We start from the raw sequence: 24,494 nt of genomic DNA, 5'->3' as shown, positions 1-24,494 counted from the left end.
GACAGGGATGTCCCATATGACAGTCGCTGACTTTGTACCTCATGATTTCACCTATTTATATCTTGACACCTGTAATACTTGGCTCAAATCTACTCCCTCCAGAGAAACTTCATGAAAACCACATCCAATATAGGCCTTTTCTCTGGGCTGTTGCAAGATTCCGCATTTGCTTCTTTCAGCCCTTATGAATGCCTTATTTTTTGTCTTCTCCAGTAGGACTAGATGCATCTCGGAGGACAAGGACAGGGATGGTGCTTGTTTGACTTGGTACTGTGAACACTTAGCATCTATTTGGCTAGCATCCAGTAAACATATTCTCAAAGTCATGTTCTGATGTTGTGACAGAATGCTCTGACCAAAGGCAACTTGGGGAGGGAAAGGTTTACTTCATCTTACATTTCAGGCCACATTCCATTATCAGGGGAAGCTAAGGCAGGATTCTGAGAAAGTCTTGGGGTTAAGCTATCTTTCTTACATAGCTCAGGCCCACATGCCTAGGGATGTTACCAGTCACAATGGCCTGGGCCCTCCCAATTTCAACTAGCAATTGAGAAAACACCTCAAAGACATGCTCAAGGAAACTATGATAAATGGAATTCTTTGAGACTCCCTCTTTCCATGACAAATTGACAACTAAAATTAGCCATCAACATCTTTTGACTGTACTACCATAACACTGCAATTCAAATGGGCAGATTAAAGAGATCAGGATACAAGTTTTAAAAATAATGTTTATGTGTATGTGTGGGTGTATCCATATCCAAAAGAGTGCTGAACCCTCTAGAGCTGGAATTAAGATGTGTAGTCTGGGAACTAAACTCTTGTCCTCTGAAAGGGCAAGAGACACACTTACCAGCTTAGGCATCTCTCCGAGCCCGTGAATTCTTTAAAAGTATAATCATTTTTATTTGAGAATTCATGTATGTATACAATGGATTTTTACCAAGTCCACACCATGCTACTCTTCTTGGATCCCATCCCTAACAACCCTCTTTCAACTTCTTGTTGAATAAACTTTCTTCTTATAAATACAAGTCATTGATGGCACTGTGGGCAGCCTACCAGGGGCCTTACTCAGAAGAAAACTGATTCTCCCTCTCCCAACACGCATCAACTGCCAATATATCCTGAACTGCGGGTAGAACCTTGTGAGATCCTCCCCCACCTATACCAGAATACTGACTGGCCAATCTTGTGTAGGTAGCTGCTGGGTTCTCATGAGTATAGTAGTAATGTGATGTCCTGAAGACACTGTTTCCAGGAAGCTCTCCCTGGCCTGTGGCTCTTATAATGCTTCCCCAGTGTGAAAGCTTTATAGCTTTAGAAATTCACTGAGGGCTTTCTGATACTTCCATTTTTATATTTAAGAGGGATTTTTTTTCCATGTGATACCTTTTAAGAATTTCATAAGAATGGATCCTTTTTAAATTCTGATGTTTAAATAAATACTGACTTTAGAACAATATTGATGTATTTACTTCCATATAACTGTATGCTTAAGAAAGAAAGGAAACTGGGGTGAGGCATAGTGGTACATGCCTTTAATCCCAGCACCTGGGAGGCAGAGGCAATCAGAGTTATATGAGTTTGAGACTAGCTTGGTCTAGACAGTAAATCAAGGGCATTTAAGGCTACATAGTAAGACCTTGTCTGGAAAGAATTAAGTTAGAAGGTATAGGATATGTATGGAGAAGTGTGTCATTGTGTAGGGAGGCTTTGAGGGCTCCTAGTGCTCAAGCTCTGCCCAATACAGAAGAGAGACGCTCCTCCTGGCTGTCGTCTGGAAGCCAGTCTCTTCCTGGCTGCCTATGGATCACGATGTAGAACTCCTGGCTCTTCTAGAACCATGTCTCCTTGGATGCTGCCATGCTTCCCACCACCGTGATAATGGACTAAAACTTTGGAACTGGAAGCCAGCCCCAATTGAATGTTTCCTTTTATAAGAGCTACTTTGGTCATGCTGTCTCTTCACAGCAATAAAATCCTAACTATACATAGGTATTAACTTCCTGTTGAGACATTGCTTTGTTTCTGTTCTTACTAGAGTTAAATGTTCTACCCCAAGACTCAAGCTTACTTGTTGATCATGGGGCAGAGATGTTTGGGAAACATTGGTACAAACAGTAAGCCCAATAAAATTTGCAATATGTCTTTGATTAAAATGAATATAGACTCACATGAACTAGGTCAGGATGATGGCATTTACCTTGTTGCAAGGGGCAATGGGGATAAGAATATTGTTTCCTACCTGCTCAGTTTCTTGTTTGTATTTATCTGCTCGTTCCTCAATGGACTTTTTCTCTGTTCGAGTTTGTTCCAGGTCTTTTCGGAGTTTTGCAATTTCTTCCTGCAGACTAAGGACTCGCCCAGTGGCCACCTTAGCTTCCTCTTCGCTTAGCTGAAGACGTTCTACATCATTTCGTAGTTTTTCAGTCTCAGAGTTGTATACACCTTCTAGATTGGTGAGTTTCTCCATGAGACATTTGTAGTCTTTATTCTTAAAATACAAACATTAGTAACAATAAGTAAATTATTAAAAGTATGAATGACCAAATGTATGCAGTGAGGAAACTCTTTTGGAGAGTGGGTCTTTTTAGTCCAGCTCTTCCAGAACCCAAAAACCTCTAACTCATGATCCTCAGATTACAGGTGTGCACCCAAAGTCTGCTATGAATTCTTTTTTCAAGACAAGGTCTCACTATATAACCCTGGCTGACTTGGAACTCACCCTGTAGACCATGCTAGCCGCAAACTCATAAAGATCTACCTGCCTCTGTCTCTGCTTCTGCCTGAGTTGCTCGGATTAAAGGCCATGATATTTCAGCTATAAATTCTTATTACATCATCATAACCAAATTTTCTGTACTAAAATGATCATAATATAACCCTGCATTAAAACAACATTGAGCTGGGTGTGGTAGCACACTCCTTTAGTCCTAGCCTTTGGAAGGCAGAGGCAGGTGGATCTTTGAGAGTTCAAGGCCAGCCTAGTCTAAATGGTGAGACCCTGTCTTGAAAAACAAAAACAAAACCAAAACAACAAAACGACCACACTGAATATCAGAACCAAGACAGAATGTCGACACACTTCCTTAGTGTGAGCAGGTGAGGGATGAGCATTACTTCCTACCTGCGTGGCTTCTGTAATCTAACGAATGGCCTCTTCATTACACAATAAAAACCACATAGAGCAATTAATTCTGTTTTATATAGTATACAACAAATATTGATTTTTCTCATAATCACAGGAGTTTATATATATAGATATAGATATCTCCATTGGGGTACAGTTTAAGATGATTGTGGACCACTAAGAGGGTGCTGAAAGCTGAAATCAGAGGACTCTGGAATGCTCTTAATCACTAGGCCATCCCTCCAGTCCCATAATTTCCTAATTTTTAAACCAGATGTAAAAGGGAGGGGCTAGAGAGATGGCTCACTGATTTAGGGAACAGAAAATTTTGCTTCAATTCCTAGCACCTTCATGGTAGCTCACAGCCATCTGTAACTCCATTTTCAGGGGATCTGACCTTCTCTGGCTCCCACAGGGACCATGGTGCACAGACATACATGCAGGCAAAATACTAATACATATAAAATGAATAAATAGTTAATTAAAACATAAGGAAATAGATACTTGCTTTTTGAAAATGCATTAGAGTAATATTAAAACCATGCACTAAACCTGGGTGTGATAGCACACATCTGTAATTTCAGCTACTTGATGGGCAGACAGGAAGACTGCAGCTTCAAGGCCAGACTGCAATTCAATAGGAGCCTCGACAAAGCCTCAAACTATAACCCAGGGTGACCTTGAATTTGAAAGATTTCTTCACTCTCAGCCTCTTCTATACCTAGAATTAAGCCAACATTTATCTTAAAGCTTGAGATTTTAGCTTAGTGATTGTATCCAGCACAGGTGAGAACGTAGGGCTAATACAAAAATGAGCCCATGTACTAGACAGAAGATGAATAATAGTGATAAAGCAGACTAGAAGTAGACTAGTTCCTCACAAATCTCCAATTTCACTTAGCATTCAGAAAATCCATGACTCCTATTTCATTGTGGCCTTCTCCCCTTCCTGTCCTTATCTCTCACATACACATCCTAGTTACCTTTAGATCATTTGCATGTGCTGAAATACTACTTAGTAACTACGACTAAGCAACAGACTTTCCTCTCTGCCAACAGACGCAGGCTTCTCAGACACATGGACATCTTCCTGCTTCTCCTGTCACTGCAGAGTGCGCACGGACAGGAGTGGTGAGAGACGTCTGTGAGGTATAAACCACAATGTGACTCGAGATCAGACAGCTGTGGAGCAGGCTGTCAGAACCATCCCAGTGGTTCCTTCAGATGTGCTCTCTAGCTGCAGGGCTCCCTTAAAACACACCTGCTCATCCACTTTGCGCTGCAACTGCATGATCTTGTTTTCCATGCCGATATGGAGCTTCTTGTAGCGTTCCACAGAGCGAGCCTCAATTTTGAGTTTCTTCAGCTCACGCTTGGCCATCATCCTCCGGAAGCAGCACTGAAGGTAGATGATGGCTTTCATGGTCCTCTTATAACGTGCACAAGCCAGCCAGCCACGGACATGTTTCTGAATGATGACTGCTTTGTGCTCACGGAGGATCTGCAGAAAAAGGAAGATAACCTGAGACTCTAGACCAGACTCAGTACAAGTCTATCTGCCTGAGTGTGCCAAACTGAAAATCCATACTTTAATAGGAAGAAAAAAATTAAATCAACACTGTTCTTAAGTAGATTATACATCACAGAAATACAAAGGCGAGATCTCAATATATCAATATATTCTATTCCAAATAAACTTTCACTGTCCTCTTTTCTAATTATGTTTTATTGTGTGTGTACATAAACACACATATACAGGCACAACTACAAACAAAACAGACTTGGAAGCAGTCTAAATAAAAAAATACCAGATTGCCAAAAGAAAAAAGTTCTATGAAGAACACACACACACAAAAAAAAAAAAAAAAAAAAAAAATGCACCCGTTTCTTTATTGGTATATGATTTCTGCTGGCAGGAAGTCTTACAAAACTACGAACCAGGTATTTTATGAACTATGTGTTATTAAGAGACTTTTCCACTACACTGAGTGGCTGTGTGTTAGGGTAGTACATGAGGCCATGGGGACAGTAAACTGGCTGAGAGGCTAACCCCTGTAATAGTGAAAGGCTATTAATTACTTAGTGACTCCACCCTTGAACACAGAAGGTGACATTCTTTTTGTTTGTTTGAGAGAGGGTCTCTAGGTAGCCCTGGTTGGCCTGGAACTATGTAGCCCAGGCTGGCCTCAAAACCACGAAGGTTCTACTGCCTCTGCCCACTGAGTGCTGGAATTAAAGGTGAGTGCCACCTTCCTCAGCCTAAAGTTGATGTACTTGTCTGCCACATTTCAGGTCTATCATTTCCTATTGCTGTTCTTTTCAATGCAGCAGGAATCTGTTATAGATGCCAAGGTAAAGAAACAGAGAAAGCTAAAAGTAAGAAAATGTAAAATAAAGTCATGATGGTCTCTTCAACACACACACACACACACACACACACACACACACACACACACAAACACACAGAATCAAAGATGCACCACATTCTTGTCACTATAATTTTAACTATACAATATTATAGCTAGTTCTTCTTCACCATGATAAATTCTCCCAAGCTTTTCTCCTTAGGTTGATCTTCTGTCTTACATTTAACATTTGTGTGGCGTACCTCTGTGTATCTGTCTGAATAATGGTCCCATAGCATAATGACCTAATTCCTACAAGTTGTAGTTGCGATTTTATTTGGAAAAAGGGACTTCATAGATGACTAGGTTAAAGATCTTAAGATAGGGATATTATCCTGGATTGTGAAGTTAGGATCTAAATCCCATCATAATTTCTAAAAACAACTATTTTGTGGGGGAACATACTTGTGAGCTGATCGTTTCCTTCCATGATGTGGGTTCTAGGGAGCTAACCAGCCTCATGATTATTTTTGTCAGAGGCAGATGCTAGAAAGATAGAGCAGAGATAGAAGCGATATGGCCACAGGTTCAGGATTGTAGGCCGCCCCGAAAGGAGTGTTGAGTACATTGTGTGTTGGGCTTTTGGAGAATGTGGCACTGCTGATATCTTCATTATAGCTCGGTGGCTCTGGACTTCTGGCCTCCAGAAGGCTGAGAAAATAAGCTCTGTTGTTTTCAGCAGCCAAGTTTGTAATTTTCATTTCACATTCACTTATTCAATTTTAAAAGTCATAGAAGCAAATGGAAATGGAAAGTGTATTTTCTTCTGTACTGTCTTGTTAACAGGTATGTCTAATTACTTAATTCTAGCATACACGTCAACTGTTGGTTGTTTCTGCATGGCTCGTTTGCCCACAGCAGTCTGGATGGTCCTTCGTACAGATGGAGAATATGATTAATATTACTGGAATGCATGAACAACCTTGAGAACAGTGTCTTACCTTGCGATACCTATTTCTTGCCAAGTAGCCTCTCAAGTAAGACTGAAGAACAATGGTGGCAGCTCGTCTAATCTTGTACCTCCTGCGGACCACATACATGCGCCAGTACTTTTGAATGGTGGTTGCTGCCTTGGTTCTGCGCAGAAACTTAGCATAGCTGCCCAAAGACAAGAGTGGAGCACTGTCAGTCATCACGACTTCAAACCACCGGTGTCAGGTTCTTAGGTACCTGAGCAGAACCTCGCTGTTTGTACCCTAATAATCACCACACAAGCATTTATACTCACTCACACGTGCTCAGCAGTGTGTACCTTCTCAAGTGTTTTCTCATTAGGGTTTCCCTAATTCTGAAAAGCACGATGTCCCAAATTGCCATTTTACAAAAAAAGAGAAGGAAGTTCCTAATGTTTTCCTCTTTCTAGGACAGGATTGTTGTTCCATGCTATGTTTCCTCCACACAGCAAACTGATACACACTGTAAATCCAAACTTACTTTACTAGTTATCTCAGGTCACTGCTCGAGTGACATCTTTTCTTGAATCTGAGCATATGTTTTCTACCACTAATTCACTTCAACTTGTACCTCCAAATGAAAACTGTCTGTACATATATTTCAGTATTTCATACTGAAACATAATTCTTTGCTGGAACTTTTCTCAGTTAATTGCTTCTCAGTAAAAATCAAGTTTGACTGATTCATATCTGTGGGTATTTCACTTTACATACAATTTCTTCAAACTCCATGTTAAAGTAAAAGATGTACAAATTCTAAGGACCTAAGCTGGTAGCAATTCAAATCTTTATTATTGTAACTCTATATAGGAATGTATCCTTCAGATTGTCTTGTGAGTTCATTTGCTAAGCTTTGAAATAATAATGAGCAAGAGGCTATCTTCTCATTCGGACCTGTCCTAGAGTGGACCGTGAGCTAAGGGGAGACCTATGAGACCATAAAGAGACCTACCATCTAGCCTGGTAGCCCCGCACGTATCGCTGCACTGTGATGGCTGCCCTCTGCATGCACAGGTATCTCTTCCTTAGCAGCCATCCACGAATGGTCTTTTGGATCCGGATGCAGGCAGCTCTCAGTTTATCAGCCCTCAATTTTTCTAGATAGGCCACTTGACCAGCACGAAAAAAAATCTTTGTCTTACCAAACTGGTATTTATCCTTGTCCTATTTTAGGGGAAAAATATAAGGAGAAATAACTACCTTAAAAAAGAACTTAAAAATGGAAAAAAAATCTACAAGTAGAATCTGTCGAAAGATGAATCTATCATCTAAAAACTGAGATAAATTTCAATGAGCCAATGGAGCCAGATTTTTGATCCTTTATAAGCTATGTGAATAGAAAGGCTTTTAGAGAAAATGGTAGCCTAAGAGTTATTTTCCAGAATTATTCTACCTGGAATTATTATCTGAGGCCCAAAACTGGTTGTGGATTCTATGCAGCTACTATTTGCTTGTCTAGATTTTAAATGTCTCAAGGAGAGGGAGCTGTTGACACTCCCTCTGACTGCCCCGCTGTAAGATTACATCAGGCTGTACAGTCCATGAGCAGCTGAAGAAACACAAACACCAGCATGAAGAATAAGGCAGGAAGAAAAGCACACAAAATAAAAGGTTAGGGACAAAGCAAGCCAGTAACCAACCCTTTCACATCCCCATGTTCCTATTAAGGATGTGCTTCTACATAGTTATCAGTCTATCTCAACAGTATCTAAAAATAGATACAATCTTCTCAATGTGTTTAAAACTTCTGCAGATTGTACAGGATTTTAGAAGATTTCGGATTTCTTTCCTAAAGAAAATACAATTGTGTATATCGCACTGCCTTTTGTGAGCAGAGCTGTATAGTAGATGGAGATGTGCATGTGACTGGGGTGATTTTCCTCAGGTGTAAGTATGCAAATCACTGCCTATATTCATATCAAAAGAGGAGTGGAATTCACATTTATTAATCACCACTATGTCTGAAATTCTAAGCAAAATATAGACAAACTCAGTTTTTGGTGTAAGCACCTAGCCCTTTAAACATGAAGCTAAAAAATTAGAAACTACAACATATATTTGAAAAGTCTGAACTGATTTAATAAAATGTACATAGGAACCCTAGCTAGGTTCTTTCCACTGCAGATCTCAGCTACCACCTCTGCCTCCACTGGTCCAGGCCTGGAGTGGCAGCTGCATGGTTGTCTCTGCTTTTCCTCCCATCTGAACCCAGGTTAGAAAGAGTGGGGCTAAACTGAAAAAAACCAAAACCAAACAAAACAAAACCACACTAAATCTTACAAATCATTACTAAAATGGGATCTTTAGTTTCCTAAAAGGGGAAAAACATTTTCAAAGAAGAATTACAATTAATTAATAGCTAGTAATTATGAGTAAGTACTTCATAGTGAGGTATAAGAAAAATAATTTTTAAGCAGCCTTTTCATGAATCTCAAACTCATCAAGACTCACATTAGAGATTTTTCTATGTGGACTGTGTAGGCCCAGGGAACTGTTAGAAACACAAATGATAATGGGATTTAGCCAGTGGTACAATATTTGCTTAGAACATGCAAAGCCCTGGGTTCTATCTACAAAACAGAAATTTTAGGGGCAGAGGCCAGCAATCTGTGTCTAGCAAACGCTCCAGGTGATGATACAAAATAGTCAGACCGTCCACAGCACCACCATCTAACAATCTGTCTCCTGTCTCATACACAACTCTTACCTCATAAAAGACACCTTACTGTTTCCTTCTTTTTTGAGAAAAAAATATGTGTATGAGTGCTCTGCTTGCATGTATATAAAGTTTACTTTGTTATGACTAGTATCTGTGGAGTCCAAAAGAAGATGCTGGATCCCTTGGAACTTGAAGGATGGTTATGATATGCCATGTTGGTGCTGGGAACCAAACCTATGTCCTCTGCAAGAACAGCAAATGTTTTTAACTGCAGCTCCCTCTCTAGCTTTAAAGATATATTTTATTAAGGATTTATGTGTATATGTCTATATGAGTATATGTGGTGCCCACAGAAATTTAAAAGCATTGGATCTCCTGGAGTTGCAGGTGCAAGCCACCCAGTAGAGATGCTGGGACTCAAACTCAAGTCCTCTGCAAGCAGAAACTGTTAAACACTTCTCTAGCCACATTATCAAATTTTATAGCTTAGTTCCATATTTATTCAAACTTAACTATTCTTCAGGGCCTGACTCAAATCTCAATAATCCCATGAAATTATTCTTCCTCCTCATAATTGGATATGGTATTGACTTCCTTTGATTTCTCTCCTGCATCATATTTGGTCATATTTATTATTTTAAGATTTTCAGTTATATGTATGCATGTGTATGTCCCTTCAAGGAAGGTGACATGAAAGTGTAAATGGCTGAGAAGGCCAGAGGTGTTGGCTCCCTCAGGAGCCAGAGTTACAGTGGTTGTGGGGCACCATACATGGGTCCTGGAAACTGAACTAAAGTCTTCTTGAGTCAAGTATATCCTCTTTTACTGAGCCATTTTCCAGTCCTTACCCAATATGCAATGCAGACATAACCTAAATGCTCATCTTTAAAATGCATCAATTTTCTTTAAAAATATAAATGGACTTCCCCCTTAATTATACCTGGTGTTTTCCATAACTAAGTACTAAAAACTGTTTTGTTGACAATGATCAAATTATCTAAAGGGCTGTATCTCAAGTTCGAGTCCAGCCTTTCTAACAGCTGTCTAGTGTTGGCTATCGGCACCCAATTCCTTCTATCACACTATTCCTTCTAAACACAGTGAGTCTCCCTTGACCTTATGTCAGGTGTTTCCCCATTTAACCACCTGTCAAATAATCCGGGTCATGCTGTTTAACACAGGAGTTGGCAGGGCATTTCTGTTCAGAATGACAAGACCTTTCCAGAAACAGTTAAGTGAAAACCATTCTCACCAATATCAGTTTCTCTAATACATTCTGGCATGTCTGTTTTCTATCTCCCAGCACATCTTTCTGCTTCATTAGGACCCGGTACCGGCTGAAAAACTCTTGATAAGTCCACCTAGAAAAGAAGCCCATATGACCTTATTATTCAAGAACTGCTTGCAGAGGCCCTGTTCCATTGGAAGCCTGGGCTCACCGTGAGGGAAACCCTGCTGCGCTGATCCGGATGGTCTCCAGGACACCACATGCTCTTAGCTGCTGCACTGCCCTCTTCTCATCAAATCTGCATGAAGAAACAAAAACCGTTAGCTCACAAAAGACCCAGACTGTCAAGGGTTCAATTCTCTTGTCAAGAGCCAAGTAGATGAACTAGAAAACAAGCATGCAAAAGCTGGGACAGTGATCAGATGGAAAACTCCATGAGACAGCAAGGAAGAGATAGTTAACAGTAAAAACAAAGAGCTGAGGCTAGCTCCTCCAGTTCACACTATAGTCTCACTAGCGAGTGTACTGAAGACACTCGAAACAAAGAGGACAGGGCTTCCCTGTAATGAGTGTGTAATTATGGCTTAGTCTGGCTGAAAATGCTGAAGCATCATCAGCTGAGCAGCACGTGGAACTCTCCTGGGATAAAGATCAATGTACCCGAAAGGACAAATTAAACATGCCCCATTCAGTTACTTAAAAAAAACTATCAACTTTGTTGTTCTATAAGCTACTTACTGTGCCCATATGAGACACTTGCAGTATCCAAAGCAATGAAAATTATTTTGTGTTACATTTCATGTTTATTTTCCATAAAGATGGTGGTTTGAATGAGAACGACCCTCATATGTGCATATATTTGAATACTTGGTCCAGTTCATGGAAATTCTTAGGAAGGATTAGCAGATGTGGCCCTGTAGGAGAAGGTGTCACTGGGGTTTCAAAGCCTTTGCCATTCCCAGTCCTGCCTCTTTCTGCATCGTGCTTGTTCATCAGAATGTGAGCTCTCAGCACTGGTGCAGCATCATGCCTGCCTGTCTGCTGCCATGTCCCCTCTATGATAGTCCTGGACTCTAATTCTCTGAAATTGTGAGTCCCAAATTAGTTTCTTTTATAAGTTGCCTTGGTCATGGCATTTTTGTTATGTCAAACAGAAAATGAATTAAGACACTAAAAAGGAAAAAAAGGCATGTTAATGTTAAAATGGCATCAAAGAAGCATCAGAAAGATCATCTAGCCACTGACTACCCCTGTTGGTGGTAAGCTCTGTGTCTATCCAGGTCCATTCCTATACTGTCGTGTCAGACATTGGATTGCTGGTAGGAGATGAGCTTGCTAATCCAAGTTCACAGTCAGGGTAGCAACTTCTTCCTGTGCCCACTTCCTCTAGGGAAAAGATCGAGATGATGATGAGGACTATAGCAGTCTTTCAGAACTACCCTGAAATCTACGGCAGAATCTGCAGAGGAGGACCAGCAAGGCCATACTCAGTCATACACTGTAGAGTAGAAGCTGCAACCTTGACTATATATGGCTAGTCTATTTTTCCACTACTTATTTTTTTATATTTTATTATGTATAGATGGATGTTTGCCTGCATGTACATCTATACAACTCTTGAGTGACTGGTACTCAGAGGCCAAAAAAAAGTGTCAAATGACCTGAAACTAGAGTGACAGATTACCATGAGCTGTCATTAGGATGCTGGGAAATAAACCCAGGTACTACAAAAGGGCAGTCAGTGCTCTTAACATCTAAGCCATATCTATAACCTCATGACTGGTCTTTTTTTTTTTTCTTAAAGATTTATTGATTTTATGTATATAAGTATACTGTAGCTCTGTCTTCAGACACACCAGAAGAGGGCATCAGATTCCATTACAGATGGTTGTGAGCCACCATGTGGTTGCTGGGAACTGAACTCAGGACCCCTAGAAGAGCAGTCAGTGCTTTTAACCGCTGAGCCATTTCTCTAGTCCCATGGCTGGTCTTTTAAAAATATATTTTAAAATTTTTACTTGGCACATGGTATCTGTGGCTATTAATTCAGGAAAATGTGATATTTCAATGCATATGACTAATGATCAAATCATATGCTTGATCTTTAGACCCACAAATCCCTCTAGAATCATGTTATCTAATGAAGGTACAAAAATATTTGGCAAAATATATTGATTAAAAATTGTTATGGCACATAGAAAGGGTTTGAGAAAGGACAGCTGGGACTGAAGGGAGGAAAAAGATGTAATTGTAATTTAATTGAAACATATTTTAACTGTTATAACAACTTAAATAATTTATCCATAGTCATCAGATGACTTAAATAGACTGTGGACTATCTATACTGTAAAATACTCTGCAGCCATTCAATCAATAATGTAGGTCTTTAAATACTCGTCTAAGAACTATTCACAGTCAATAATGTTAAAAGCAGAAATGAAATAGCAATACAACATGTGACCTTACCTTGTTGCTGTCAGTCTGTCTCTCTTCTCTCTCTCTCTCTCTCTGTCTCTCTCTCTCTCTCTCTGTCTCTCTCTCTCTCTCTTTCTTTCTCTCTCTCTCTCTCTCTCTCTCTCTCTCTCACACACACACACACACACACACACACAGTAAATGCTAACTAGTTCAGCATCTATGGCAGTTCACAGTACATATTCCTAGCATTAGTTCCTAAAAACCATCTCAACATCATATATTATTACTTTTAAGCTTAGAAAAATATTTATATTTTGGAAATCATCTCCAGAGATTCATTTTCACCCCTGACTTGGTATCTGAAGTAGAATACTTGATGAGTATTCTCTGGCTTCAACAGATAAAGGGTATCAGGCAAGCCTTGGCCAGAGAAGCCTTAGCCCTGCCAGTTCTGCTTTTAACTAATGTCCAAATTAACAAAAAGCCAGAAATTTCTCCAACAGAGATGGAGTCAAAACAGAAAAACAGAACCAAAGATATGTCGTTGACCTCAAAATTTCAAATCCTTGGAAAGCTAACTACTAATTTGTTTTCATGTTGTCAAAAAGAAACAAAAACTGGAAACTTTATTGAGAAGTAGATTCCCTTTACAAGATATGACGATTTTCCCCAAAAGTCTGTCTCCTTATTTCACTTTGACTTACGTGAATGGAAACTTGAAATCATTAGGCTTAATACAGCGTACATAGTGCGGAGTAGTGGCGTTAAGGGTTTCCATAAGCAGGTGAAGGGAGTTTCGAAACTGCATGAAAAAGGTTAAAAAACAAACAAACAAACAAAAATCATTAGTTTTGTTAGAGGCCAAAGACGATTTAAAATTCTCCTCCTTTGACATATTGAAGATGACATAGAGATTCATAAACTATAAATTTAAAGTCATCTTCACAGGAGAGTGGTTACTAAACAAGAATTCTATGGGTTTCATTTACATTTGCTTAAACTACACACATTCATTCTGCTAAATATGCATGTAGCTTTCTTCTACTCCTTTCTCTATAGCTTCTTGTAAGTTCCATTATATGTGACTTATAATTTTGTTGCTAGGGCCGTTTAATTATTAAGGTATGAACTCTTGCTATACAATAGTAAAAAAAGCTGCAGATTTCTTAGTGTGGTATAAACAATGAACAGAGACCAGGCTGGAGGGACCATCATTAAGGACATGGGTCAAGACTGGAGGCTGTGGATCCACATCAGGTCCTGTTCCTATCTAGCACAGGACTATGCTGACTAGTGTACCCCCTCCCTTCCAAAGCCAAGCCCCTGCTCAGGCACTAAGCTTGTGTGAAATGTTTCCTATTCCCCACAGGGAAAAATACATTTAAGGAAGGAGAGGGTATTTTCTTGTACTGAGGAAGCTGACAGATGCTCTGTATAAATAAGGAGATGAGATAACCAAGAACAAAACAATGACAGTGGTCTGAGACATGATATGTATTATAGGAACTGAGATACAGAGAAAGGGAAGGGCTGGGGTGGGTAAAGTCTAAGTGTTGTTTGCACAGCAGAATTCTAGCCTTTCTTCACAATTCTGGCCTTGTGAAGATCCTGATCACCAGGCTCAAGAAGGAAGGCCTGAGGCTTTGTGGAAACTGAGGAGTCTGGCAGTGGCAGCCCCTGAGCTTACCTGATGCCCCACTGTCTTCTTGTGCTCTTTGGCAGTCTGTCCAGGTCGGCCCTTAGTGGGCTTTACAGGAACTCGAGTGAGAGGTGTGCGCCCTGAGGAGGTGGCAGAGGTGGGACTGATGGCCTTCTCGTCATCTTGAAATAGTTCTGGTAGCATCTTAAACTGAAACAGAAACAGTAAAAAAAAAAAAAAAAAATAAATAAATAAATAAATAAAAGTCATGCTCTAGACCCAGGAGTGGAGAAACACAGCTATACTCCCAGCACGGAGGAGGTAGAGATAGAAATTCCAGACCAGACTTAACAATAGAGTAACCTCAAGACCTCTCCAAAGGAGACACTCCCCACAAACCAAACCAAAGTAACAAAAATGTTATACCCTAAACAGCAACTGGAAAGTAAGCCTTTGTAGAAGACACATTACTGATGCTTTTAATAAACATTTACTCCTGTATGGTGAAAAAAATTCTACAACAATATTTGGGATGGAACTAACTTAAAACAACTATATATACCAACTTGAAAATCTAATCCAAAAGAAATGTCAATTAAAGATATAACTGTCTTTGAAATATAATTATTTTTGAGAAAATATTAATTGAAAGACTTTTTCATCTCAGTTCTCCAAAGGAAGCAGAAGCAAAGGACTAGTCCAGGGCTCCAGGTATCTGCAGTCATAAGAAACTCAGAAACACCAGAGAATCTCATCAGGAAGACGTTATAAACAAGCTTTCAATATTAGAAGTTAAAGATGAATTACTAATTTTAAGAAAATAATTTGGATTGCACAGAAAAGCAGAAGACTCTGTGATTATACTATGTGTATTTGATTTTAAGAAATTTAGAACTTTAGCACAATTACCATAATCATGTTTTTTAAGATGTGGTCTTCCTATGTCACCATAGAAACTAGCTCTGTAGATCAGGGTGATCTCAAGCTCAGAGATCTGCCTGTGTCTCCCTCACAAGTAGTGAGATTAAAGGCATTTATCTTCAATAAGTGAGTGGAGAGTAGTCCATACAGTGGGATGAACATTCCTGAAACAAAAGAGACCTAGACTGGTCTACAGCAACATCTTGCAATGTGAATTCATCTTTCTAACACTGTTATATTTCATATAAATAAAATTTAGCATTTGTGCACACTTGTAATTATTTACTAATCTCAGATTAGTAAGTAATTTCCTATAAAACCACTTTTGCTGAAAAGCAAAGTCATATGATTTCATATTCTATGAATGTATGAGTTGGAATACAGTTTAGAAGCAGAGAGCTCCTTTGGCAAACGTAAGGTCATAGACTAAATCCTCAGTACCACAAAAAATAAAACCTAAGCAAACACCCACAAAACCTGTTTAACAAGCAAATATATAATGTGATGAACTCTAGCATGGTTAGCTATACAGAAGTAAAAAACTGTTCTAACATTATCTTGTATGACGAAATATAGACTCACAATGCAGAGAAAAAAATTAGTTCATAGAAGCCATATATGAAAACTCAGCATGGGAATAAGATTCTAGATAATTCTGTGATAGGCCATGATATCCAAAGTGATATCATTCCCAAACAAATTGCTGGCTCCACATTAGCGGTTGCCAAAATTTCATTTTTAATCTCTTTTCTCTGAAAAGTTTAGTAGAACTGGGCTACCATGCTATATTTACTAATAAGTGCTACAATTTAACTTGACATCTACATTATCTATCAGAACACAGATTAGTTTGCAAAGTTCAGAATGCACAAACACATATTCACATGCAGGTGTGCACAAACACACACACATTTAAGAATAGGATTACTTTTTATAGAAACTCTAAACTAGTCATGCAGCTGAGCATGCTTGCAGCTAACCATCAGACTGAGCACGGGGACCTCAGTGAGGGTGCTGGGGGAAGGGGGGAAATGAAGAAGCTGAAGGGAGTTGTGGCCTCATGGGAAGAACAACATTGTTGACCAATCAAATCCGCCACAGCTCCCACGGACTAGAACACCAACTATTAACCATGCATTGAGAGGCCCATGACTCCAGTTGCATATATAACAGAAGATGGAATTGGCTGGCATCAATGTGAGAAGAGGCCTTTGGTCCAGGGAGGGCATGTTTTCCTAATGTAGGGGAAGCCAAGGCACTGAGGTGGAGAGGGTGATTGGGAGCTAGTGCACCTTTTGAAGACAAGTAGAGGGGGAGGGGGATGGAAGAGGGGTGAGCAAAGGGGATAACATTTCAAATGTAAATACAGAGAGTATCTAATAAAAATTAAAAAAAAGAAACAAACTCCAAACTAAAATTTCCTAAATTACTTTTTATTTTTTAAAAGTGTTTCTGACATCAATGGGGAGAGGAGAGGCCTTTGGTCCAGCAAAGGCTCGTTTTCTCAGTGTAGGAGAACACCAAGTTGCTGAGGTGGGAGAGGGTGGTTGGGAGAAGAAGCACCTTCATGGAGGCAATGGGAGGGGGAGGAGGGATGGGATTGAGGGAAGGGATAACATGTAAATGTAAATGCAGAGAATATCCAATAAAAATATGTTGGGGGAAAAAACCCACCCACAATCATCAACAACAAAAAAGTGTACTTCCAGGCACAGTGTGACACACTTATAACCCCAGCACTTGGGAGGGCATAAAGGCCCTGAGTTTTACGATGACCTGGGCTATACAGCAAAGCCCAGTTAAGATGCTGGGTGTGGTGGCACATGTGTCTGTAATCTTAGGACTTAGGAGGTAAATGGAGGAGATTCAGAGATCAAAGCCAGACTCAGTTGCACATCTACATACTTTGAGGCCAACCTAGACTAAATGGTAACCTGTCTCAAAAGGAAAACAATAATAAAACTAAACAACACTGGGGGGATGATTCAACTAGTAAAATGCTTGTCTTGCTGAGTTTGAACTCCAGCAGCCACAAAAATGTTGGGCTAGTGGCACATGCTTATAATCCTACTACAGAGGAGAAAACAGGAAGGTCCTTGGGGCTCATTGGTCAGCCAGTCTATCTTTACTGGTCAGCTCCAAGCCAATGAAAAACTATGTCTCAAAGGAGGTAGACTGCATTCCTAAGGATAACCTGAGATGAATGTCTTCTTACCTCCACACCCATGCACTTGAGTACATGCATGCACACGCACATGCACAGGCACACACACACACACACACACACACACACACACAGCATACACTGAATTGTTGCACTGGAAACTGTTCTAAAATGTATTCTTGAGAGAGTGTTTTTTCACAGGCTATTTTTCTTAATTTTGTTCCTGGAGCCTCCTCTGGCAGCTTCTGTTAATTGGAACATCTGGCTACAGCAGTTTTTATCTACATGCTCTCTTGAACAATCACACTCAGTCTCATTGCTTAACAAGCATCAAGTTCTGAAGCCTACAGCATTTCTACTACCTGCTCTGCCTTTCCCTTTGACCTGACTCCATCTCCCACTTCCCATATAACATTCCTACCTGGCTATCTCTAATTCATATTTTAAGCAAAATATATCTAAAACAGACATAAATAGATTTTACATTGTTATTATCACAAAACAATCTGTCCAAAACACATAGCACAAATACAAACAAAATCTGTCCTTCCAAGAGAACAAACTGGTGCTGTATTTCTGCTTCACACCAGGGTCAGAGAGATGAGAAAGATCAGGTCTATTGGTTGAATTGCTACAAAGGCTAGGAATAAGAAAAGCCTTTGAACTCATGTAAATCATAAACTATCCTCACTTCAACTGCAACAATGGAACACAGATTGCCTCTTCCCAATACACTGCTAACTTGAACCCACTAGCCAAACAGGAAGTTAAGTCAGAATAAAGACAGAGCTGATTATGGGTACATTTAGAATGAAAACGTTGACTTTGTTTAAGCTAAATTATCTTGACAAAGTATTAACAACAGAATCTCATACTTATGTTATAGCTTAAAATGATAAAAGCCTTTGAACCACATTTATAATAGTCAGTGTAAGAAATTTGCCTTGCACGTCAATCCTACAAGTTAAAAAGTATTAATATTCAATGCTTGTTAAGGGTAAATAAATGATTTTTCTATGAATACTTGACTTATCTGGGGGTTAAAACTAGGATTTGGTCTTTATGTGATCTTTATATTATTAACACAATTGATGATAAAACACTGTTATTTTAAAAATAAGAATCCTATCGTTCATATACTGTTCTACAAATGCTAAGAAGATTCTCCTGAAATAAGCCAGTTAAACAAGAGTGCTGATCAGTAATCCATTAGGTCCACTTGAATACTGTTACTTTTTTAGCAAGTATTTACAGCATCAAGTAACTGGCTTCCTGATTTGCTCCTGTGGGCTGTGTGCCCTTCTTCCTCCTTTCCACATAAGGGTCAACAGGTAGAGGTAAAGACCAGCTTAATAAGCAATGTGACCATACTTCCTTACCATCTGGAATATTCTTTTCCCTAGTGGAAATCAGTGGTTCTAGCATTTGTTTTTATAAAAAAGTAATTCAAACATTTTGGGCCACATCTGAAACTATACCCAAGATGACTCAGAGTTAGTCCCCACTTGGATGGAGTGCAATAAGGCCACATTTATAGCAAATCCCTTCAAAATGACACAGCAGAGAAACTTTCTCTGAGTCTCCCACAAAGAGTGCAGTCCCTCGCAGGGAGTGTAGAACTGTGGAGAAAACTATTTCACATGAAGCTGAAAGACCACAGGGCAGAGTGATCAAGAGCAAGTTCTAAGCAAGACAGTCTGAGTTTAACCTAGCTTGGGACTTACCAGTCACCAGTCCCCGATACCTTAGCTGCCTCACGTGAGATGAGAAAAATTTAATACTACCTCATTGTAAGAATCAGACTGTCAACATTTGAATGGTACTCTATACAGGACCTGACATATTAAGTGTTATACATTTGAAAAAATAAAACCTATAAAGAAATCTGATTCTATTGGAAAATTTATTCATTCATATGAAAAGACTAATGCTGAAGCAATTAACATTTATGGACCATATCCTGATAAGAGAAAGCTTACCTTGCTTGACTTAAGGACTTTAATTTGTTCTTCAAAAACAGTGTCTTTATTCTTTTCAAGAAAACCTTCACACTGGTACTCCACCTGAAATCACATGAAAAAATGTCTGCTAACTGACAACACTTTAGAATAGATATAGTTATCAACAAAAACATATTTATCTGCTCAGACTCTATGACCAGCTGTCAGCAGGTGGTACCATCAGTCATTTCTAAGAGATCAATTCTATTTCCAGGGAGAGGTGTGGTAATTCACTACAGTAAACCTGGGGAGACAGACACACGTTCCCACCACATGCTTATTGTTGCACTAATCATAACAGCTAAGAAGTACAACCGGTCTCCATGTCTGTCCGCAGATGAGTGGATGGAGAACATGTGGTACACACATACAATGGAGTTTTATTCAGCCACAAGAAAAATGAAATCATGACATTTTCAGCAAAACTGATACACATGGAAATCATTATGTTAAATGAAATAAACCAAATCAAAAAAACCAAATACTTCATGTCTTCCCTCCTATGTGGACCCTATGTTTCAATTGTGTGTACATGTGTGTATGTGCACACATATTAATGTCGGTCATGAAGCTAGAAAAGGGAACATAACGGAGAAGAAGAGCTCTCAGTGGGGGAAAAGGTAATGGACTACGTGTGACATGAATGGAATATGTGTGACATGAAGGAAGAACTGGGGCTATGGGATAGAAATGGGACAAGAGGGGGGCAGGTACAGTGGAAAGAACTGGAGGATGGGGATAAATAAGAACAGAGTTTGTAAGAAAGGATAAAATGAAATCCACACCACACACCAAGAGTTCCATCCAGCACATTTGAGGTAGAGGCAGGAGGATTAGGAGTTCAAGGTTGGCCTCATCTATACAGTAAGTTTAAAGCCAGACCTTGTCCCCCAAGCCCCAAAATCTATTTTCTTATGTTAGCTTAAAAATGAATAAAAAAGAAATATATAAACTCTAGCAAGTTGACAAATACCATTTTCTGGAGAGTGGTAGTGACTGATGATAAGCTAAGATCAAAATGTTCTATCAGTTCGTAGGTAAGCAGACTTGTAAGCTGATTTTCTCCTCCATGGCTAAAGAGAGGTCCTCCCAGCCTAACCCAGTGTATAGTCTAAGCTAGTGAACCATCTGCACAGCATGATTGTTCCTCTAAGGCAGCGTTCCTCAACCTGTTGGTCATGACTCCTTTGGGGGTGGAATGACCCTTTTTCAGGAGCCGGCTAAGATCACTAGAAAAAAATTTACATTAGGATTTATAACAGTAGCAAAGTTACAGTTACAATATAGGAATGAAAATAACTGTATGGTTGGGGTCACCACAACATGAAGAACTGTATTAAAGGATCTCAGCATTAGGAAGGTTGAAAGCCACTGCTCTAAGGAGGGAAAAGACTGAGTGAAGAGGGGCTGGGAATGTGTGAGGAGCTGATGATGGACTAAGAAGATGGTCAAATACTGGACAATTTGGTAAAGTGGTAATCTTCTTCTAAAACCTTACAACGTCAGCCATCTCCCACTCCAGGGCCTCCTGAGCCTATACTCCTTAGGTCACCTTAGTCACCAAAGCTTTCAAGCCAGGACTAGACAATCAGAAAACTCCATTCATAAAGAAGCCTTCAGAAATCCTACAATATAGCCTGCTCCATAACTTCTTTGCAATGTAAACTAGTCACATAGCCCCTGACTTGCTAAGTGAACTATAAAACTTGTGAAGAGTGTATCACTGTGCTTTCATAGCAGACAAGATCCAGTCTGTTCTGAAACCTGTGAGACCTTTAGAAGTATTCATGCACTTAGAGGTGTAGTATGGATATACACTACTTTAGTACTAGCAAAAAGTTTAATAAAGTCATTTATACCATAAATTTCATTAATGTTTCCATAAACTCAACTGAGCTATAAAAACTGTAACTAGATCTCATGTTAGTTCAAGTCAGAGGTCAGGTTTGGGTGCTAAATAAGTTATGAAAACACTTTTGGTTTTAGTTTCTTGGATTTCAAAATTTCAGACAAAGACTTTTGACCCGTATTAATATGTAATCCAATTCAAGTTATAGTAGGAGAAAACCAAGATGGCAGTGCTGAAGACTGCTTTCCCTGAAAAGACTTTAAAGAAAGCAAATGCTGAAAAAATAAACGAACAACAACACAACCCTCCCAATACTTGACAACTGATTTTTATTATAACTCCATGTGAAGTATAAAGAAGCAAAGAAGACAAAACTTTTCCTTACTTTGTCAGCAAAATGTTTGATGATGAAAGCTTTATTTGACATACGGGGCTTCTCAAAGAGGGCACATTTGTTCAAATGTGTGTTGTACAGCTTTTGGGCCCATGTGTCATCTGTGCCTTTAGGCATCTAGGGGAGGAAGAAGAAGGTGAAGTAACTGAGCGCCACAGTCCTCTGGAACATCAGCAAGACACCAGTCCCTATGTTCAACTCAAAAGTTCAGTCTTTATTCTCATCAGCTCCAGCCAATCACCAGTGAAAGGTGTGGCTGAGATCTTCCTTGGGGTGAAGTGATATTTAATTTTTTAACATAATAAAGACTTTACAAGTTAAAGATGAAATACAACTATTAGGCATACTTTTATTTTTTAAATTGCTAAATGGAAGTAACGTTTACACAGTGAAATATTAATTTAATCCAGAAAGACATGAACTGGTAGTCTGCTCTTGCCATTTCCAGAAACTTTACTACTTTTTACCTGTTTTTAAGAATGTACTTGAGTGGGCTCATTCAATATATTCCTTATATTTCCCCTCTTACTTATGGTCATTAGGTTGTTACTAACTTTTTGTTATGACAAGTGTCATATTCCTCTTAAACACAGACACTTTCTTATATTATTTTTGTAAAGATTTATTTATTTATTTTATGTACACGGTAGCTGTCCTCAGACACCAGAAGAGGGCATTGGATCCCATTACAGATGGTTGGGAGCCACCATGTAGTTGCTGGGAATTGAACTCAGGACCTCTAGAAGAGCAGCCAGTGCTCTTAACCACTGAGCCATCTCTCCAGCCCAGGTGATGGCACTTTCAATATATTTGTAAGTGTACTCCAAGGTCAAAAGGCATACATGTTTATTATTCTGCTTTCCTATAAAATATGTTGTATGAATTCTTGTCCTTCATCAAATGAACATGTAATATTAACTTAGTCTCAATAAATGAAAGGTACCAAATTTGTATTGATATTGATATTGGTAAAAGCAGGATATTATTTTTGCTTTACTTTCTTATTTTTAATCTCAAATAAACATAGATACTTTTTTATCACATGCATTCTTTTCCTTAAAAACCCCTCAATTTTTATTTATTAAAATCATGTGTGTTTGAGGGCTAGTGCATGCCATACTCTTCCACTGTGGGGTCTGGGGATTGAACTCAGGTTGTCAGATCTATATAGCAAGTGTTTTTACCCACTGAGCCCATCTCAGCAGCCCCACATACATTCTTAACACATTCAGTCTGTCTACTTAGAAGGATCAATACATGATAAGCTGTGATTTATTGTATATAAAGTAAAAGAAGATTAAAAAAAGATTTGTCTAAGGTCCTTCAGTAATCAAGTAGAAGATTTAACGAAGTTGGGCCAGTGAGATGGCTCAGCAGCCTAACGTTCAGGCTATACAAGCCTGAGGGCCTAAGTACATTTCCATGTCCCACAGTGGGAGGAAAGAACTGACTCCCAAAAATTGTTCTGTTCGCCAATATGTGTTATGGTACATGTGCATCACACATATACATACATGCATACACACAGTTAAATAATAAATTTAAAAAGAACATTTGGGGTCTAATGTCTCTTCAGAATGAATGAGGGGCCCCTAACTTGTCACGAGGACATACTGACAAATTTCTGCTTGTACCCACGTGACCTGTAGCCTTGATCCATCTATCTTGATCCATCTACAGGCTAAGTACTTCAGAAAATTATAATCACCTTACATTCCTCATCCAGCAAATCTAGAATGCCCAGTTTAGATTCAATAAGATTGATACAAGGCTGATTATCATAGAAATCTATGAGTGTCCATGGAATTTGTTCCTTCATATATTCTTCCTGTTCCAATTTGAAGACATGCTGAAATAAAGAGAAAATGGCGGTTGTCATTGGCTTATCATTATAAAGACTAATCAAGGAGCACACTTCTATAGGACACCAAGGACACCTAGAAAAGGAGATAGCCCATGGCTGTCAGTAACAACAGCCTCATGAAGAAGCATGACTGAAACCATGTACAGAAAACCTCAGCTATAAGCATTCATCATGAATAAATTAATAGAACATGTAATTTAAAAAACTGTTATGTTTGAAATGAGGTATCGATATGTAGACCAGGTTAGCCTGAGGTTCTCTATGTAGCCCAGGCCAGATTTGAATCTGCACTCTGCCTTAGGCTTTCAGGTGCTGAGACTGCAGGCAGGCATCACCACTTCAAGCCTATAAATGTTTGAATTGCAAATAAATAACAACGTCCTTGTGATTTTAAATACAAGTGCACCACCCACACCACTTCCCATCCCCATCCACTGTCGAATCAGATTATGTACTAAGTCTACACTGTGTGTCAGTCACTGCGTGTGTGTGGCCAGCAGCATAGGCAGGGATGTTGTCTGTGTGAACTGGGAGAGAACTAGGAGAAATCAGCTAGTTACAAAGAAGTGAGGTGGAAATTTCTGGTTTCTCTAACAACTCAGTGTGTCACGTGCATTTTCCTGGAAGCTGTCTTGTGAGAGGGCATGTGATGTTTTGCCAAAAACAGACACTTGAGAGGCTATGTGATGTTTAAAAAGAACATAAATGGAACTCTACAAATAGTTTGTATGTATGTAATGTAATGTAATGCTTTGCTAGTCTTTGTTCATCTTTACTTCATAGGGAGAAAGGTGCCAAAGAATGTCTGGTATTCCAGCTGATTCTGGCCACTTCCACTGTCTTGTGCAGACTGGGTGAATCCTTGCT

The 24,494-nt window shown here is 39.3% G+C and overlaps 1 protein-coding gene across 1 annotated transcript in view; it reads right to left on the bottom strand.

The window, feature by feature from the left end:
- The window catches only part of MYO5A (myosin VA), a gene marked incomplete at its 5' end in the record, with an annotated part of 144,462 nt that overhangs the window by 43,764 nt on the left and 76,204 nt on the right, over positions 1-24,494 (bottom strand). Inside the window, 11 exons of the mRNA XM_080934342.1 lie at positions 2,249-2,497; positions 4,395-4,634; positions 6,480-6,636; positions 7,444-7,655; positions 10,403-10,511; positions 10,590-10,676; positions 13,501-13,598; positions 14,484-14,645; positions 19,500-19,583; positions 21,755-21,880; positions 23,472-23,612. Coding sequence (XP_080790468.1) covers positions 2,249-2,497; positions 4,395-4,634; positions 6,480-6,636; positions 7,444-7,655; positions 10,403-10,511; positions 10,590-10,676; positions 13,501-13,598; positions 14,484-14,645; positions 19,500-19,583; positions 21,755-21,880; positions 23,472-23,612 — 1,665 coding nt within the window. The remainder of the gene's footprint in view (positions 1-2,248; positions 2,498-4,394; positions 4,635-6,479; positions 6,637-7,443; positions 7,656-10,402; positions 10,512-10,589; positions 10,677-13,500; positions 13,599-14,483; positions 14,646-19,499; positions 19,584-21,754; positions 21,881-23,471; positions 23,613-24,494) is intronic.

The sequence above is a fragment of the Micromys minutus genome (genome assembly GCF_963924665.1).
Source record: "Micromys minutus genome assembly, chromosome: 21".
NCBI classification, from domain to species: domain Eukaryota; kingdom Metazoa; phylum Chordata; class Mammalia; order Rodentia; family Muridae; genus Micromys; species Micromys minutus.
The sequence above is the reverse complement of the archived record's forward strand: the minus strand, read 5'-3'. Positions and strand labels throughout refer to the sequence as shown.